The sequence below is a fragment of the Salmo salar genome, chromosome ssa12, assembly GCF_905237065.1.
Source record: "Salmo salar chromosome ssa12, Ssal_v3.1, whole genome shotgun sequence".
Lineage (NCBI taxonomy): Eukaryota > Metazoa > Chordata > Actinopteri > Salmoniformes > Salmonidae > Salmo > Salmo salar.
In genome coordinates, this window is record NC_059453.1 from 77,786,282 (window position 1) to 77,805,075 (window position 18,794).

Sequence of the window (18,794 nt, forward strand, 5' to 3'; positions counted from 1 at the left end):
AGTCCAAGTCTGGGTTTAAGGATCTCTTTCCCAAGCTAAAAAGGAAGGTTGAATACACTGGCCATGCATTCAAAACAACTGGAAACTCGGAACTTGGAAATCTCAGACTTCAGTGAGTTGAAGACTGAAGAACTCGGACAAAAATGGACTCCGACTGGGAAAATACGTTTTGAACGGTCATTCAACTCGGATGTTGAATGGATCATTCAACTGATGTCATGATTCAAGCTTGTTTTTTTCCCGATTTCCCAGTTGTCTTGAAAGCACCATAAATCCAGAAAATACCAGACTTTGATGACAAGGTTTCATGACAAAATTTGCACACAAGACGGGCTGCCGAGCCTCCTTCCTGTTCAAGTGAGCACAGCACAACGGTGAGTCCAAAAATGGCTTGTATGCTGCTGCCTAATTTAAGTAATATGCCTGGGAGATATGTATACTGTAGCTAAGAAAGTAATATTAAGTGTATGTTGTGTAGTAAGCTGTTAGTATCCCATGTGCATCACCCTAATAATTTGGTCCCTTGCCCCCTCAGAACGTAGCCTACTGTTCTGACTTGGTGGTGCACATTAAGCCTATAGCCTGTTTAAGAGAAATGTCATCATCAAATATTGTAAGAGTTTTCATTGTCTACTTATATCCCCCCGTTTTTTCACATGGTTCTGACTTGGTGTATATGGAGAATACTGTCAGAAAGGCCCATGTTCTGAATTCTGTCACTGTACATTTCAAAAGTGATGAACAAATAGTTATATCGAATACGTCCGTCTTAGCTCGCTCATTAATGTCTTAATCGAAATTACGGATTGCCTTTTAAACACTCATCGTTCCCATATGCCATATTTTGTACATCTCAATTGTCAGAAGAAACCACATTTATTTAAGCAAGTCAGCCATATCAGTTGTGTTTTTTTAAAAGGCAGTAAATGAATGAACTGTTTTGCTGTCAGACAAGGCTCCACTGATAGCCAGGTGTAGCGGTGGTAAGGATTCACTCCGTGGTGCTGAAAAGAAAGCTCTGCTGTTGGGACAGCTATATGTAGGCCCTAACAGTTTATGGGCACCGTTTGTCACCGTTATAGTGCAATTCATGTGATGTGTTTAGGCTTTGCTGGCATGCATCTAAAAAAAAAAGTTGCGTTTGCCCCACCAAGATTTATATGCTAAAATCGCCACTGTACATGGCTAAGTTTGTTTGACAGCTATGGAGACTCATCAGCCAAATGCAGTCACACCTACAGTACAGCAGGCACATAACCAGATAGATTGACATGAATCTCCATCATGTTAATCAAATATCATTACACTTACACAGTTAATGCTTGTACAAGTGTGTTGGCTGACTACTATTTATACTAATCACTTTGCTTCCAATCTAGTATTAATGTAAAACACTAGTCTGCATGACTGTAGTGATGCTGACAAATGGGAATGGAATTGAATGGAAATAGAGGCCAGAGCAGATCTCAGACAAAAAATACGCTCCACCCCAGGCTACATTAGCCCTGGATGAAGGCTTCTAAACCCTTCACTGCGCTCTGACAGGACCAGATAAGGCCATATTGGGAAGGGTAGATGCAGGAAGTCAGTTATTCAACAAGGCATTTTAGTGCAATCCAGTGATACTGTACTTTGCAGAGATAGGCCGAGTAACAGATACTCACACAATCACGTTCTGATCGAAAGTTTGCACACTCTGATCGGTAGTTTGGTATGTGATGGGTAAACCAATGTCTGAAACATGTTGTTTGCATAAATACAGAGTTTTACAGGTTGATGTGAACCCATCTGGTCTCTGCTCCGATACAGATTGAATAGAGCCCTTACACTCTACTCTGAGTAGTAACATCAAATTGATTCTCCTGCTTTGATCTCATTCACAACCTGGTCTTTAAATAGCAGGAGTGCCCCGCTGTGTCAGAACAGACCCAGTAAACAAGTCCCTCCCGTGGTGCTGCTCGCACCGAAGCAGCCCCATCAGCACTAAATTGTAAACTGCAAATTATCCGGGCACCACCAAAACCCGGCAGAGTCATTCTCAGATTGGATTGTTCCCACTGCCAGCCCAAGAGACTAGGGCCTTTATGGACAGGAAATGAAAAGAGCTGGGCTGAATGCATTTGAAAAGGAGAACTTTATTTACAATACATAAGGGGCTGGCTGCTGGCCAACTGCTAAGCTCTTGCTTAGTTTACACCATTTATCAACAAGTCACCTCAACTTGGCTTTTCTTTCTCTTTAACAAGCAATGCAGAGCCACAGGAACTGCTTGTCAATACGCTGAGTAGACAAAACATGAAGAACACCAGCTCTTTCCATGACATTGACTGACCAGGTGAATCTAGGTAAAAGCTATGATCCCTTATTGATGTCACTTGTTAAATCCACTTCAATCAGTGTAGATGGATTTTTTTGCCTTGAGATAATTGAGACATATATTGTGTATGTGTGCCATTCAGAGTGTGAATGGGCAAGACAAAAATATTTAAGTGCCTTTGAATGGGATATGATAGTAGGTGCCAGGCGTACCTGCTTGTGTCAGAAACTGCAATGCTGCTGGGCCTAACACTTTCCCATGTGTATCAAGAATGGGGGGGGTTCTTAATGTTTGGTATATATTGAAGTAGCATAACCCTTGAAGAAACACTAAAGTAACTCTCCTTTTTCATCATCATCTGCAACTCCAACTATTGATTTTTTTCACAACTGCCAGCAGTTTGATGCCAAAACAAATTGTCACAGTTGTTGTTGGTAGAAATGGACCAAAACGCAGCAGGTACGTGAAAGCTCATCTTGATTTTTAATTATCTTCAAAAATGAACATACAAAATAACAAAAACGAAAAACTAACAACTAACAAACAGTCTGGCAAAGCAAAGCTCACAGAACAATCACCCACAAATCACACACAAACACACCCTAATATATGGGACTCTCAATCAAAGGCAGATAGACAACACCTGCCTTCAACTGAGAGTCCCAACCCCAATTATCCAAACATAGAAACACACACACCAGACTAACCATAGAATACAAACACAGATCATCAACCAAAAACCCGGAAATACTAAATCAAACACCCTTTACACAAATACACCACCCCGAACCACATAAAACAAATACCCTCTGCCACGTCCTGACCAAACTACAAAAACAATTAACCTTATACTGGCCAGGACGTGACAGTACCCCCCCCTTAAAGGTGCTACCCCAGAAGCACCTTAAAAAAGAACCCCAAGCCCCAAGCAACACCAACAAAAAGTCCCCTTTTCTAAAGGGAGGGAAGGGAGGGTGGCTGCCGTCAACGACGGCACTGTGCTACACCCCCCCTCCCCAACCCACCTATTTCTGGAGGTGGCTCCGGCTCAGGCTGTTCCAGGCTGTAGGGGCAGTCTGGCAGCTCGGGACAGTCTGGCCACTCGGGACAGTCTGGGCAGTCTGGCCACTCCGGCAGTTCAGCGCAGTCTGGCCACTCCGGCAGTTCAGCGCAGTCTGGCCACTCCGGCAGTTCAGCGCAGTCTGGCCGGCAGCTCCGGCGACGACTGTTGACTGGCGGGCAGCTCCGGCGACGACTGTTGACTGGCGGGCAGCTCCGGCGACGACTGTTGACTGGCGGGCAGCTCCGGCGACGACTGTTGACTGGCGGGCAGCTCCGGCGACGACTGTTGACTGGCGGGCAGCTCCGGCGACGACTGTTGACTGGCGGGCAGCTCCGGCGACGACTGTTGACTGGCGGGCAGCTCCGGCGACGACTGTTGACTGGCGGGCAGCTCCGTCGACGACTGTTGACTGGCGGGCAGCTCCGGCGACGACTGTTGACTGGCGGGCAGCTCCGGCGACGACTGTTGACTGGCGGGCAGCTCTGGTGACTGTTGACTGGCGTGGCTGGGTTGACGCACTTGTAGCCTGGTGCGTGGTGCTGGTACTGGGCTTACCAGATTATGTACACGCACCTCCAGGCTAGTGCGGGGAGCGGGAACAGGACGAGTCGGACTGGGTTGACGCACTTCCGGGTCCGCACGAGAGACAGGAGCTGGAAACCCAGGGCTATGGAGGCGCACAGTCGGTCTCGATCTTACCTCCTGCACAACCCGTCTTGGCTGGATGGAACTAGTAGCCCTGTACGAGCGGGGTGCTCGTACAGGGCAGACTGGGCTGTGCAGGGGCCTGATGGTAGCCGTGCGTAGAGCGCGAGTTGGGTAGCCTGGTCCTCGGAGGCGTACCGGCGACCAGATGCGCTGCGCAGGCATCCTCCTACCAGGCTGGATGCCCACTCTAGCACGGCACCTGCGAGGGGCTGGAATAACACGCACCGGACTGTGCGTGCGTATGGGTGAGATAGTGCGCTCCTCAGCGAAACATAGCGCTCTCCACCCCATACGCGCCTCCATATAACCACGGGTAGCTGGCTTCCGGCTCTTCTTACGCCTAGCCAAACTACCCGTGTGCCCCCCCAAAAAAAATTCTTGGGGGTGCCTCTCGTGCTTCTCCTTCAGCGCGTCCATGGCCTCGTACCACCGCCTCTCTGCCTTGGCTGCCTCAATTTCCCACTGCGGGCGTCGATAATCCCCAGCCTGGTGCCAAGGTCCGGCCCCGTCCAGAACTTCCTCCCAGGTCCACTTCTCCCGCCAGTCCAACTCGAAGTCCCTCTACTCCTTCCTCTGCTGCTTGGTCCTTGAGAGGTGGGTGATTCTGTCACAGTTGTTGTCGGTGAATGAGGACCAAAACGCAGCAGGTACGTGAATGCTCATCTTGATTTTTAATTATCTTCAAAAATGAACATACAAAATAACAAAACCGAAAAACTAACAACTAACAAACAGTCTGGCAAAGCAAAGCAAAGCAAAGCAAAGCAAAGCAAAGCAAAGCAAAGCTCAACACAGAACAATCACCCACCAATCACACACACAAACACACCCTAATATATGGGACTCTCAATCAAAGGCAGATAGACAACACCTGCCTTCAACTGAGAGTCCCAACCCCAATTAACCAAACATAGAAACACACACACCAGACTAACCATAGAATACAAACACATAGACCATCAACCAAAAACCCGGAAATACTAAATCAAACACCCTTTACACAAACACACCACCCCGAACCACATAAAACAAATACCCTCTGCCACGTCCTGACCAAACTACAAAAACAATTAACCTTATACTGGCCAGGACGTGACACAAATACATGATATATATAAAAAAGGTTATAAAATAAAGGATATTCCATACTGAAACCCTCAACTGTAACACCAACGGTATTAACTAAATTGATGGCTTATGTTTAGGATAATGTTTTACAGCTTTGTCATTACATGTTCTATTTAGAAATAATCTTATTCAATGATTTCATATATTTTACATGTGATAAGAACACACAGAGGATCACCTGTGACATTCTGAAGTACACAAAAGGGCCACTAGATATTTCATGATCGATTACATAAAATCCTTGAAAGATACCAAAATTCTGGTAGTTTACTGGTAAACTTAGAAAGTTTCCAGTAATATTCCCTCCCTTTGCAACCCTAGATGTGATTCACCATGCACTGCAAATAAAAGTATTCTGTATTATATATAAGGATTCCTTATTATATAGAAGGCTTGAATATTTAATCTCCTTAATGCCAGGCTTCCTTCTCAAGTGTAGACATTAACTGTGGAATCAAAGCACACCTCATTATCAGCCACAGCATGTAGGATGCTCCCAAAGCCTATCAGCACAGCTCCCTCTCTCTAGTAACAAGAGTTGGGTCTGAGTGAACCTGGGTCTAAAACAGTTTTTTAAAGAATATAATATAACATCCCTCTGTAGGTTCTGCTCTGTCCATCCTCTCAGGCCTCCGAAGTACCCATATACAGTAGCTCTGATCTTTCACTGTAGGCTGCATCCTTTTAGCCCATATCTCTCCCCCTTTCTCTCCCCTCTCTCTGGGTGTCTTATTAAAGGCGCTCTATCTAATGAGATTTAGGTCCTGGGGATTAATGGTGTGGCTAATTGATAGACACAGCCGGGGAAGATTAAAACCCTTCCATTCCCCCGCTGCTTTTTGGGGCCTCAGCTGACTCATTGAAATCACAGGGATGGACACAAATATATGTTGTTACCCAGCAGAGTATTCCTTCCACTCTTTGCTTTGCAATGTACAGAATGCTAGAACCGTGAGGGAGAAGGGCCCTTGATGTTCACATTAAAACACTGAGGTTATCACCTTCCGTTAATCAATCAACTTCAAGGAAAGGGTCGTCACTGTGTCTATTCCTTCTCCTTGCCCTCCAACACAGAGAAAAGATTGAGGTCTGGATTCAATCCATATCGCGGGAGATCCTTGCTAAAAGGATTACCTTAACATTGACTAAAATGTTAAGGTAATTCCCGATTGATCAGTCATATGTAGTTACTGGATTTACTAACGGAGGTAGCTATTTCTGATTTCGTGCTTCTGGCAGAAGCAATCGGGCCTGAATGTTACGGGCATGGGTAGGGTTCAGGCTTAAAATTCATGCCGATGCAGAGCTCAAGAAGGTTAGAGTGAAGCCCACTGATGGTTGAACATGAACTAGGTAGTAGTAAGTAAGTTGCAACATTTTTAAAACATGTGTCATTTATTTTCTTAAGCACATATCCAGTATCTAGATGAATGAAGAAAATTATTCAGATACACTTAATAATAGAACAACTATCAGCAGACATCCACAGTCCCAAGTCCAGAGGCAGACAGAAAGGCTTTCGCCAAAGACACAAGAGAAGAGGGAGGGCGGCATTTGACATATAAAAAAAAACAGGATTATAACAAAGCTGTCTTAATTCTTAAAAAACAACCCCCCCCCAAAAAAAAATTGAAAAGATAAACTGAAACAAACGTACATCATCTTGACCAAAATGAGAAAAGAAACACACGCACACATTGAAAATAGCTGTTCCAAAACGTCTTTCAGCCTATTGAAGAGCTAGAGCAGCAACTTTATTTTAAATTAATACTTCAAAAATAGGTATCTTACAGCATTTTCTTTTTTGAATCTTTTTACAGAGTATATTCACATTCTCACCACATAAGAACAAGTGCGTTAAGTAAAACATAAAAAATAAAATAATTCATGCATCTCTCAATAGTTTTGTTGACCTAAAAATGGGAATGTTCAAGGCCAGAAAAATCCTTCTAATGCTTCTTTATCAGTGCATTCTTTCCAAGCCATTTCAAGTCTTACTGTGTTATACTATCTCACTATTCAGATCATGCCTACATAAGCTTTACAGTGTGGAAAGCAACACAAAACCGTACAGGGCAGGCAAGCATCTGAACGTATAGGCTCCTGGACTCATGAGTTCACAGAGGAAAGGCAGGCATTCTCTGTTTGTTAGAAACTCCCCACATTTTTAAAAACAGACACACATACACACACATCCAATGTCAGTGTTGTGTTGACCGGATGATGGTTGGGTAAGTCTTGGATCAGCCCAGTGATGTATCAGGTATCACTGACAGAGGGTTGCTTTAGTAGTACTTCTCCAAAATGCTCCAAAAGGAGTATAACTGATCTTAATCTACAGCCAGCCCTCGTTGTGTGGTTCTCTCGTCTGTGTTGCTGCTGGGTACAACAGTTCTATTGACACCAGAGAGCAGAGGAGAGGGACTCATATGAAGGTTGGGGGGCGGAGGTTACAAGGGAGTGTGCCGCTCGAAACTTCTCCAATGGCAACCAACCCTGAGATAGCAGGAGTCCAATACAAAACACACCACAAAAGGCACTTTATAAAATGACAGTGCTTCTGTTCTAAGGAAATTCAAGTTGAGAGAGAGAAAGAGTGTCTTTCTGTACATTGTGTTCAGCGTTAAACCAAAAGGAGATGAGTTTGTCATGTTCCTTTTCATCATCCAAGCCAAACGAGCGTCAGCACTCTTGTCTCTCAGAAGTGTCTCGCATCCCCAGATAGCTCGACGTCCAGAAGAGTGAGAAACAAAACACACGAAAAACTTGCCACTAAAAAAGCCAGAATAGAGTAGCAGCAGAACCTGGTGAGGTCACAGGCCGTCTTGTAGAACACTCTCTTAGGTTCCGTCCTCTCCTCACTGGTCTACTATGGGAATATCTCATGTGGTACTGCTTGGGCCCTGCCTGTGGTTTCGAGGAGCATCTGACCCCAATCCCTCCCCCCGGACCCCCTCCGTACCCCACCCACACCCCTCTCTCAGTCGTCGTCTCCCCGCCGTAGAGGTCTGCCAGCTTCTTGAAGCGGGGGCCCCAGTCGTTGAGGTAGTCGTAGTCCTGGTCTCCTGAGCTGGAGGAGTTGAGGGAGCTGACAGAGCCGGCCGTGGAGCCACTGCCCTCATAGTCAAACACCAGCAGGGAGTCATAGGGCGGTGCCGTGGGGTCGTTGTCCGCCGCCCTCAGACCCTGAGAGAGAGAGAGACAGAGGGGGTTAGTTAACACCGAGGAGAGAAAGGCAATAGTGATTATACTAAGTTGCTAAGTTTGGTATGAACTGTGGTGCTACTGTGATTGTTATGAACTGTGGTGCTACTGTGATTATGAACTGTTGTGTTACTGTGATTGTTATGAACTGTGCTGTTATGAACTATGCTGTTACTGTGATTGCTCCTTAGTATAGAAACTCAAACATTATAACACTTATATAGTCTTTTGAGATAAATTACGTATGATGTCTAATAGTTAACGTACGTCGTTTATGAAGTCTCCGATGTCTCCAGGGTGGGGTAGGCTGGGTCTGACGGGGTACTGGGACTCAGCGATGATGGGCCTCTCGTCCACCCTGCGCACCCCCACTGGTTTACTGATTATGTGCTCCACAGACTCAGGCTGCTGCAGCTGGCTCAGGTCATAGTCCTGCAACACAGAGCAAGGAAGGAGACTCAGTGGGACTGTAAGAATGACTGAGGACGTGTCTGAGTGCAATCACAGTTATTAAATCTGCCATCTTCATCATCATCACCGCCATCATCTCTATGGCTGTGTTGTTAGATGAAGCCTTGTGCATGTGTAATGTGTATAACACTGACCTGGTCCTCCTCTCCTCCTCCCTCCTCATCGTACTTCAGAATGTTGTCTCTGACGTCGTCCTCTGGGTCGATCAGCAGGGGCTTGGCCTGACGCTCCTTTTCCCTGCGCTTCATCCACATCACAAACACTAGCACCAGGACTGCAACATACAACACACACCACAATACAACACACCAGGAGTTACACAACACCCCAGACAGAGGAGTGAACAGGGATATATCACAGATGGTGTGTAATGTACATGAAATGTACATGATATACAGTACTTAGTAGTATGTTTATACAGACAATGACTCCTACAGCACAGGTATGTGTGTGTGTGTGTGTGTGTGTGTGTGTGTGTGTGTGTGTGTGTGTGTGTGTGTGTGTGTGTGTGTTTATTAGTGTGTATTATACTCACTGAGCAGTATGATGATACAGATGAGTATGGCTATGATGGCACCGGTCCCCAGTCCGGCGGCAGCCACAGCTCCGGTGGTAGTACAGTCTCCGTTGTCATCACACGGACACACCTTGACCTTTATAATGGACCTGTTAGAGAGGGGCGGGTTACCGGAGTCCGACACGATGATGGGAACATCATACACCTCTGCATCCAGGTAGGGAATCCTCAGTCTCAGCTGGGCATAGTCACCTGCACATAGTCACACAGACACAATGTCCAGTCACTGCTAGAAGCATATAGCAGTGGTGTAGAAATAAACAGTTGACCACGCCAGAGTTTTACTGTAGTCATCTGTGGCCATGTGAGCAGTACTGGCAGAGATACAGTACATGCAAATACATACAGAATAATACACAGGTAGTCACTGTAGCGGAATAAACACACAGGCAGGCACACACCTGCTGCACAATATTTCCAATCATATTTCCAACTAAAACAACAGTATATTTCCAACTAAATATTTCCAACTAAAACAACAGTATCGGACTGCCAACAGAAATGGTGTTATACATCAACATGTACAGATGACATGTTGTCTATCAGGGCAGGGAGATGAATGGATGTGATCTGTCACAAAGCACACAAGTCATACGTCAACATGAGACAGAGCCATTTACTCTCTAGGAGAATAGTGACATATAAGAGCTCCTTTATACCACAGGCCATCAGCCTGAGACCACACCGTGTCATCTGTCACACAGAAGCACACACACAGAGAGCCAGCATTCACACACACATCAGACAAGATTTAGACAATATAAATCAACAGCATTTACCTTTTAACATTTTAGTCATTTAGCAGATGCTCTTTTCGAGAGCGACTTACAGTTAGTGCATTCATCTTAAGATAGATAGGTGGGACAACCACATACGGTGGGGTTCCCGAGTGGCACAGCGATCTAAGGCACTGCATCTCAGTGCTAGAGGCGTCACTACAGACACCCTGGTTTCAGGCTGTATCACAACAGGCCGTGATTGGGAGTCCCAAAGGGCGGTGCACAATTAGCCCAGCGTTGTCCGGGTTTGGCCGGTGTAGGCTGTCATTGTAAATAAGAATTTGTTCTTAACTGACTTGCCTCGTTAAATAAAGGTAAAGAAATATACACTACCGTTCAAAAGTTTGGGGTCACTTAGAAATGTCCTTGTTTTTGAAAGAAAAGCACATTTTTTTGTCCATTAAAATAACATCAAATTGATCAGAAATACAGTGTAGACATTGTTAATGTTGTGACTGACTATTGTAGCTGGAAAGAGCTGATTTTCTTATGGAATATCTACATAGTCGTACAGAGGCCCATTATCAGCAACCATCACTCCTGTGTTCCAATGGCATGTTGTGTTAGCTAATCCAAGTTTATAATTTTAAAAGGCTAATTGATCATTAGAAAACCCTTTTGCAATTATGTTAGCACAGCTGAAAACTGTTGTTCTGAATAAAGAAGAAATAAAACTGGCCTTCTTTAGATTAGTTGAGTATCTGGAGCATCAGCATTTGTGGGTCTGATTACAGGCTCAAAATGGCCAGAAACAGGACTTTCTTCTGAAACTCGTCAGTCTATTCTTGTTCTGAGAAATTAAGACTGGCAGCTTCATTAAATAGTACCTGCAAAACACCAGTCTCAACGTCAACAGTGAAGAGGCGACTCCGGGATGCTGGCCTTCTAGGCAGAGTCGCAAAGAAAAAGCCATATCTCAGACTGGCCAATAAAAAGAAAAGATTAAGATGGGAAAAAGAACACAGACACTGGACAGAGGAACTCTGCCTAGAAGGCCAGCATCCCGGAGTCGCCTCTTCACTGTTGACGTTGAGACTGGTGTTTTGCGGGTACTATTTAATGAAGCTGTCAGTTGAGGACTTGTGAGGCGTCTGTTTCTCAAACTAGACACTCTAAGGTACTTGAGTTGTGCACCGGGGCCTCACACTCCTCTTTTTATTCTGGTTAGAGCCAGTTTGCGCTGTTCTGTGAAGGGAGTAGATCACAGCGTTGTACGAGATCTTCCATTTCTTGGCAATTTCTCTCATGGAATAGCCTTCATTTCTCAGAACAAGAATAGATAGACATGAGTTTCAGACAAAAGTTATTTGTTTCTGGCCATTTTGAGCCTGTAATCGAACCCACAAATGCTGATGCTCCAGATACTCAACTAGTTTAAAGAAGACCAGATTTATTGCTTCTTTAATCAGTACAACAGTTTTCAGCTGTGCTAACATAATTGCAAGTAGAGAAGTTGGACTACAGAATTTGAACTATGACACACTACACCTCTAGTGGAGATCCCATGTCTTACCGCTGATCCGGGAGACGGTCCAGTTGCGTCGGACGCTGGGGGGGTAGGAGGGCAGCTCGAACACAAAGGGCCCCACATGGGGGTCAGCGTCGGCATCGGAGGCTGTGATGTTGACCTTGGAGCGGGGATTGGCGCGTTCACACAACTGGGCCTCCTTGGGCATCATCACCGGAGCATTGTCATTCACATCTATCAGATGGATCTGCAGAGTACCTGTTCCACTGGCCGGGGGAGAACCTGACAGGGGGGTGCGAGGGGAGAGAGGGGGGGGAGATGGGAGGAGATAAGGAAGAAGGGGAGAAAGGAAGAGAGAGACAAACGTAATCAATTTGAGGACGATAGAAACTTCATGCATATACACAGCATAGCCGCAGGAAGTAGGGGTGCCCACCCCAAAACATCTTCCCGCTGCCATATGTTATACAGTGTCTAAAAATCACTTGAGTTCAAATGAATCTCATTTGGAGGGGAGAAATATAATGAAAATAGAAGAGAGTAAAGGGACAGAGGGAGGGGAGATGAGGAAGAAACAGAGAAAGAGAAAAATGAGGGAGCTGAGAGAATATTGAGAGAGGGTTTGAGTGATGGAAGAATACAGCATGCATTTGTTCTAAAAGCTCCCACTGATGACAGCCATAACAAATGAAACTGCACATAAATATTTCACTCTGCGTGAGTCTGGAGCTCAGCACTCTCAGAGGACACATGAAACGACTCTACTGGAAAGCACCACATATCTCCCTTACACAGGGGCTGTTGTTAAAATGCACTGAGGAGAAACACACCCTAACCTACAATATACTATGACAACAAACACACAATAATCTACAATATACTGTGACAACAAACATAACCTAACCTACAATATCCTATGACAGCAAACACACCCTAACCTACTGTCTATGAGAAACAGACTACTATAACTTTGTATAGCCAACTGATTATCATGGAGTATTTAAGCATTAAGGCCCGCGTTGCGTCGTGCCTAAGAACAGCCCTTAGCCGTGGTATATTGACCATATATCACAAACCCCTGAGGTGCCTTATTGCTATTATAAACTGTTTACCAACGTAATTAGAGCAGTAAAATAAATGTGGTATATGGTCTGATATACCACGGCTGTCAGCCAATCAGCATTCAGGGCTCAAACCACCCAGTTTATAATTTCTGCTAAGTAACTGATGCTGCACTGTCTGCATGAATGGGGTTCACCCAAGCTCATCACACTGAGGAGATCCATCTCTGTTTTCTATTACAAAGTAACGCAGTGCATGAGCTACAGATATTTTATGTAAAGGTCTATTGCTTCAGCACAGCAGAGCACACCATTGACTGCTTGTCTGTTGTGATTGGTTCGGCACTTTGTTGAGCTCCTTCCTTAGTGGAGCAGAATGAATAAAAGCAAAATTCAATTAAAGGGGAATATATCCCCATGTAGACTGGTGTCTGGAATCAATAGGCAATCAACAGCTTGTTTGCCTAAATTCTGTGCACTCGAGGGCAGCACACCTCATTCCCGCAAACCAATCCTTAATATGTGGTACAACACCACCCGTGCCCTCTCTCTCAAACACAGAGAGTAAGCACCTCTATTTGTAATGGGGCGATTGGTTTTAGAGTACTTCATGGATCGCTACAGCAATTTCGACAGCACTCACCTGTGGCACATTTAGACAGATATTTCACTCCTCTCCACAGTACACAAGGGATGCATTTAGCAGGCAACGTACACACTGATGCAGTACGCACGCACGCACACGTACACACATGAGGACAGACAGACACACACACACAGAATTACCACATGCACACACACTCACTTACCAGACTTACCATTGTCGGCAGCCAGGAAGGTGGCCTCATAGATGTTGTTCCTGACGTACATGGACTCCCTGTCCAGCACGGCCATGGTGGTGATCTGACCGTTGGTCCTGTTGATCCTCAGCCAGTTAGCGGGGTCAGACAGCTTGGAGTACCTGCAGACACAGTAGAAACTATTACAACATATCTAATCCCATAGTGATAATGCCTTAAATATCCTTCAGTACAAATAGAAGTAGAATTGGCGAATACCCTGTATCTAATTTTAACTTTTCCTGTAGTCCACGATCAGCTCCTTTGTCTTGCTCACATTGAGGGAGAGGTTGTTGTCCTGGCACCACACTGCCAGTTCTCTGACCTCCTCTCTATAGGCCATCTCATCCTTGTCGGTGATCAGACCTACCACTGTTGTCGTCAGCAAACTTAATGATGGTGTTGGAGTCGTGTTTGGCCGCGCAGTCGTGGGTGAACAGGGAATACAGGAGGGGACTAAGTACACACCCCTGAGGGGCCCCAGTGTTAAGGATCAGCGTGGCAGACGTGTTGTTGCCTACTCTTACCACCTGGTGGCGGCCCGTCAGGAAGTCCAGAATCCAGTTGCAGAGGGAGGTGTTAAGTCCCAGAGTCCTTAGCTTAGTGATGCACTTCGTGGGCACTATGGTGTTGAACGCTGAGCTGTAGTCGATGAACAGCATTCTCACATAGGTGTTCCTTTGTCCATGTGAGAAAAGGCGGTGTGGAGTGCGATTGAGAAGCAGTATGGTATTCTTGCAGCTTGGTTTTGCCAGGCAAGTTGACAGCTAACAACAAAATGAAGAGCAATTTGAACAAACTAATGAGTATATAAGTGGAGATATTAATTAGAGGTACAGGAGCTTACTTTCATGCTGGTGACACTGCCGCATGAATTCAAAAGTATAGGTCTATATTTGTCTCCATAAATCAATGTAAATCAATGTAAATCAATGTGATTACTCCGTTAAAAGGCGTTTGTCACAGTGTGGAGAGATGGAAAGATACACTACATGACAAAAAGTATGTGGACAGCCACTCGTCGGACAGCTCATTCCAAAAGCATGGGCATTAAACGGAGTTGGTCTCCCCTTTGCTGCTATAAGTGCCTTTCCACTAGATGTTGAAACATTGCTGCGGGGACTTGCTTCCATTCAGCCACAAGAGCATTAGTGAGGACGGGCACTGATGTTGGGTGATTAGGCCTGGCTCGCAGTCGGTGTTCCAATTCATCCCAAAGGTGTTCGATGGGGTTGAGGTCAGGGCTGTGTGCAGGCCAGTCAAGTTCTCGACAAACCATTCCTGTATGGACCTCGCTTTGTGATTGGGGGAATTGTCATGCTGAAACAGGAAATGGCCTTGCTCAAACTATTGCCACAAAGTTGGACACACAATCGTCAGGAATGTCATTGAATGCTGTAGTGTTAAGATTTCCTTTCACTGGATATAAGGGGCCTAGCCCGAACCATGAAATATAGCCCCAGACCATTATTCCTCATCCACCAAACTTTACAGTTGTCACTATGCATTCGGGCAGGTAGCGTTCTCCTGGCATCCGCCAAACTCAGATTCGTCCGTCTGACTGCCAGATGGTGAAGCGTGATTCATCAGTACAGATAACAAGTTTCCACTGCTCCAGATTCCAATGGTAGCGAGCTTTAGACCACTCCAGCCGACGCTTGGCATTGCCCATGGTGATCTTAGGCTTGTGTGCGGCTGCTCAACCATGGAAACCCATTTCATGAAGCTCCCGACTAACAGTTTTCGTGTTGACGTTGCTTCCAGAGGCAGTTTGGACCTCGGTAGTAAGTGTCGCAACCAAGGACAGACGATTTTTACACTTCAGCACTTGGGGGTCCCATTCTATGAGCTTCTGTGGCCTCTCACTTCGTGGCTGAGCCGTTATTGCTCGTAGACGTTTCCATTTCCCAATAACAGCACTTACAGTTGACCGGGGCAGCTCTAGCAGGGCAGGAATTTGGTGGCATCCTACAGTATGACAGTGCCACGTTGAAAGTCACTGAGCTCTTCAGTAAGGCCATTCTACTGCCAATGTTTGTCTATGGAGATTGCATGGCTGTGTGCTCAATTTTATACACCTGTCAGCAACGGGTGTGGCTGAAATAGTCAAATCCAGTAATTTGATGGGGTGTCCACATACTTTGTATATATAGTGCAAATATAGAGACAGAGGTATAGAGAGATCAGATGCCTGGTGGGAGGAAGTTTGATGCTGCTGCTGCTGATGATTATGATGAGTCTAATTAGAGAACACGCTGGAGGATGACACAGGTTAGCGAGTGCCAACGAGATGTGTGGGAGATTATGGCAGCTAGGCAGCTAAATCTATCTCCCGCTAATGAAACACACTCTGACACATTTAGACTCCTGCAACCATGGAAATCCTGCACTCCAAGGGATGGAGGGAGGTAAAAACAGATAGATACATATCAATGTTTCGATTTGGTGTTCCTCCATGGGGATATCAACAACAGAATAGAAGGCAAAATAACAGGAACATGAGAGTTAGAGATGGTCATGCCAACAGACTTGGATGTCAGTTTCGATTTGGTGTCCCTTGACAGGTGAAACAGAGGTCTCTAGTTGGCATGAGAGGCCCTGTCATCTCTTCCCATGCCAACGTGGCACCCCAGGGGCACTCAAGCCTCTCTCTGACACCCAGCTGGCAGAGGCTGGCACAGGGAGAAGGACACACAGCTGGTGGGGAAGATCTATGATCCATCCACGCATGCCACTACTCCCTCCAGTCTGAAAGTGAAATCAGCTGGCAAATCAGACCCTGTCCAACTCTTTCTTCTCCTCTCCACTTCCTTCCCCTCTAGATGAGCGAGAACAAAGGGAGGAGGAGGCATGGGGCAGGAGAAAGGAAGAGGAGTCTCTTCTGGTGCACACACACTGTAGATCCTCACGTCATCTGTCGGGCAAGGTCACTAAAGTGAATCAGCCAGTGGAGATTAGGCTGTCCAAACATGAACTGCCTGTCTGCTGCCACGACATCTCTGGAGAAGATGGGAGCGCTGACTTCTCATCAATAAAGGAGAAAGAAAGAGACTGAGAAAGTGAAAGGATTCAGTTAGAGAGAGAGGGAGGTGAGAGAAAAAGAGGAGTTCTGTGGCTCTCAGAAGACAAAATAACAGTGAAAGAGTAAGTTTGCATGACTGAGTCCATTTATGAGAAGAACTGGTGTTTTTAGAGTTTATTTGTTTGCTTGCACCGCATCAATTCTCTAACATTTCCAGATTGCCTCTGTGTACGGGTGTTAGGCTGAATTTAGAGTGGAATTGATTGGTGCTGAATCTGGGGATGGAGCGTCTGGAGTTGCTCAGTGACCTTTGACCCGGTGAGTATGTGGGAGTTCTCTCCAGGGAGGCCCACTGGGTCGATTTAGAGACAGCACCATGCCCCAGTGCCACCCCACTCAGGGAGTATGGCCCCGGATGCAAGCAATAGAGGGGTCGATGAGGAGAGAGATGGAGAGAAGCAGGGGTAGAGAAAGAAAGTGTGGCTGGACACACAGTCCAGCTCATTACGATTGAACCTTTTATCTCTTGTCGCTAGGCAACAGCAATTTATTGGACCTTGGTATTGGGAGTGGTTCAGTTAGAAAAGTCACAGAAGGCAGTGTTTCAGCCTCACGAGAGAGCAAATCCATGCAAAATACTATCAGCATCTATTCTAAAACAGTGAACATTCAGTACCTGACAGTTTGCTGGATGAAGAGGTCAGGGTCTTGGGCAGCAAACACGGTGAGTGTGGTGCCTGCAGGGACACCCTCCTCAAAACGGATGGACTTGGGGTTGGTGGGGAAGACAGGGGATTCATTGACATCCTGTACGGAGATGGTGACCCCCGCTGAAGACTGGAGAGAAGACTGGATCCCACTGGCCAGGGAGGCCTTGTTAGAGACTATCACAGTCAGCATGAAGGCCCTGTTCTGCTCATAGTCCACCGGCTGGAGGAAGAGAAGGGTGGGGGAGGAAGATATGTAGGGAGGGAGGTTGAGAGTGAGAGAAGGCAAAGTTAAATTAAATAACAACTCAAATGCACCCATATCAATATGGAACCAAAGCACTTTGTTTATGTAAAACAGTAAATGAGTCCCCTACCTTGACCACAGTGACCATGCCGTCGTTGTTGATAGGGTTGGTGCGGATGAGGAAGTGACCCTGGGGGTCTCCGCTGGCGATGCGGTACTGGGCAGCCCAGTTAGGGCTGTGGGGCTGATCCCTGTCAATCACTGTCAGGTTGGCCACCACCACATTCACACTGTTCTCTGGGACCTCCCCCGAAAACTACAGACAGAGAGAGGGTGTGAGTAAGTGAGATATTTGTATGAATTTGGATAATAGACACACTGTTTTCATTATAGCCATTCCGTTCCTTATACTGCTGAATGTCTGTGTGGAAATACTTATTTAAACCAATGGATTTGTTCAATTAAGTGTTTATACATTTAATTCTGCAAATTTACCAATTAAGCAGTTAAATACGTAATGCAATTAAATAGATTGCATGGACCATCTTTGGGTAACGATCTTCATTATATTCCAATCTAAAGCTATTCAGTCTCACTAAAAGATAGAGGAAACTCAGCAGAAACAGCATACACAAAAACCTACTGTACAGGAATCTAGTCCAACTAACATTGCAAAGTTACATTCTGCAGCAGTCTCTTTAATCAAGAAACACAAACACACAACACATACTGTACACACACACACAGCTGTCATTGTCAGACAATAATCTGTGTTTCCTCTTGTGATGCGTTAACTGGTTTATGGTGCGTGACTGCCAGCTGCTGTTCCATCTAATGACTTCATCGTGGCACTGTGGCTGCATCCAAACCCCCCTCCCCCGCTTCCTCCTCCTTGCCCCCTGTCCCCCGCAGCATCGCCACGCCGCTAAGCACAGAAAACATGTAATATGCACATTATCTGTGGTGTGTGGGCTCCTCTATTTCATTTTCATACTGAGCTTCAACACAGACAGGAAAACAACTTTCAAGCTTGTCTGACAACATTGGGAGAGAGAGGGGGAGAGAGAGGGAGAGAGAGAGGGAGGGAGAGAGAGGGGGAGAGAGAGGGGGAGAGAGAGGGAGAGAGGGAGAGAGAGAGGGGGAGAGCCAGAATGAGATGTGGTTTAAAAAACCTTATGCAACTGTTCTAACTGGATAATGGGC

General features: G+C 45.8%; 1 protein-coding gene across 2 annotated transcripts in view; it reads right to left on the minus strand.

The window, feature by feature from the left end:
* Positions 1-6,564: 6,564 nt before the first annotated feature.
* Positions 6,565-18,794, minus strand: part of LOC106565798 (cadherin-4-like) — a 378,562-nt gene continuing 366,332 nt past the window's right edge. For both annotated transcript variants that reach the window (XM_014133344.2, XM_014133343.2), the window contains exons 10-17: positions 17,722-17,907; positions 17,314-17,567; positions 13,595-13,737; positions 11,761-11,997; positions 9,427-9,660; positions 9,026-9,165; positions 8,688-8,852; positions 6,565-8,402 (exon numbers count right to left, since the gene is read on the minus strand). In XM_014133344.2, the coding sequence (XP_013988819.2) occupies positions 7,989-8,402; positions 8,688-8,852; positions 9,026-9,165; positions 9,427-9,660; positions 11,761-11,997; positions 13,595-13,737; positions 17,314-17,567; positions 17,722-17,907 (1,773 nt within the window). In that variant the 3' untranslated portion in view covers positions 6,565-7,988. The remainder of the gene's footprint in view (positions 8,403-8,687; positions 8,853-9,025; positions 9,166-9,426; positions 9,661-11,760; positions 11,998-13,594; positions 13,738-17,313; positions 17,568-17,721; positions 17,908-18,794) is intronic.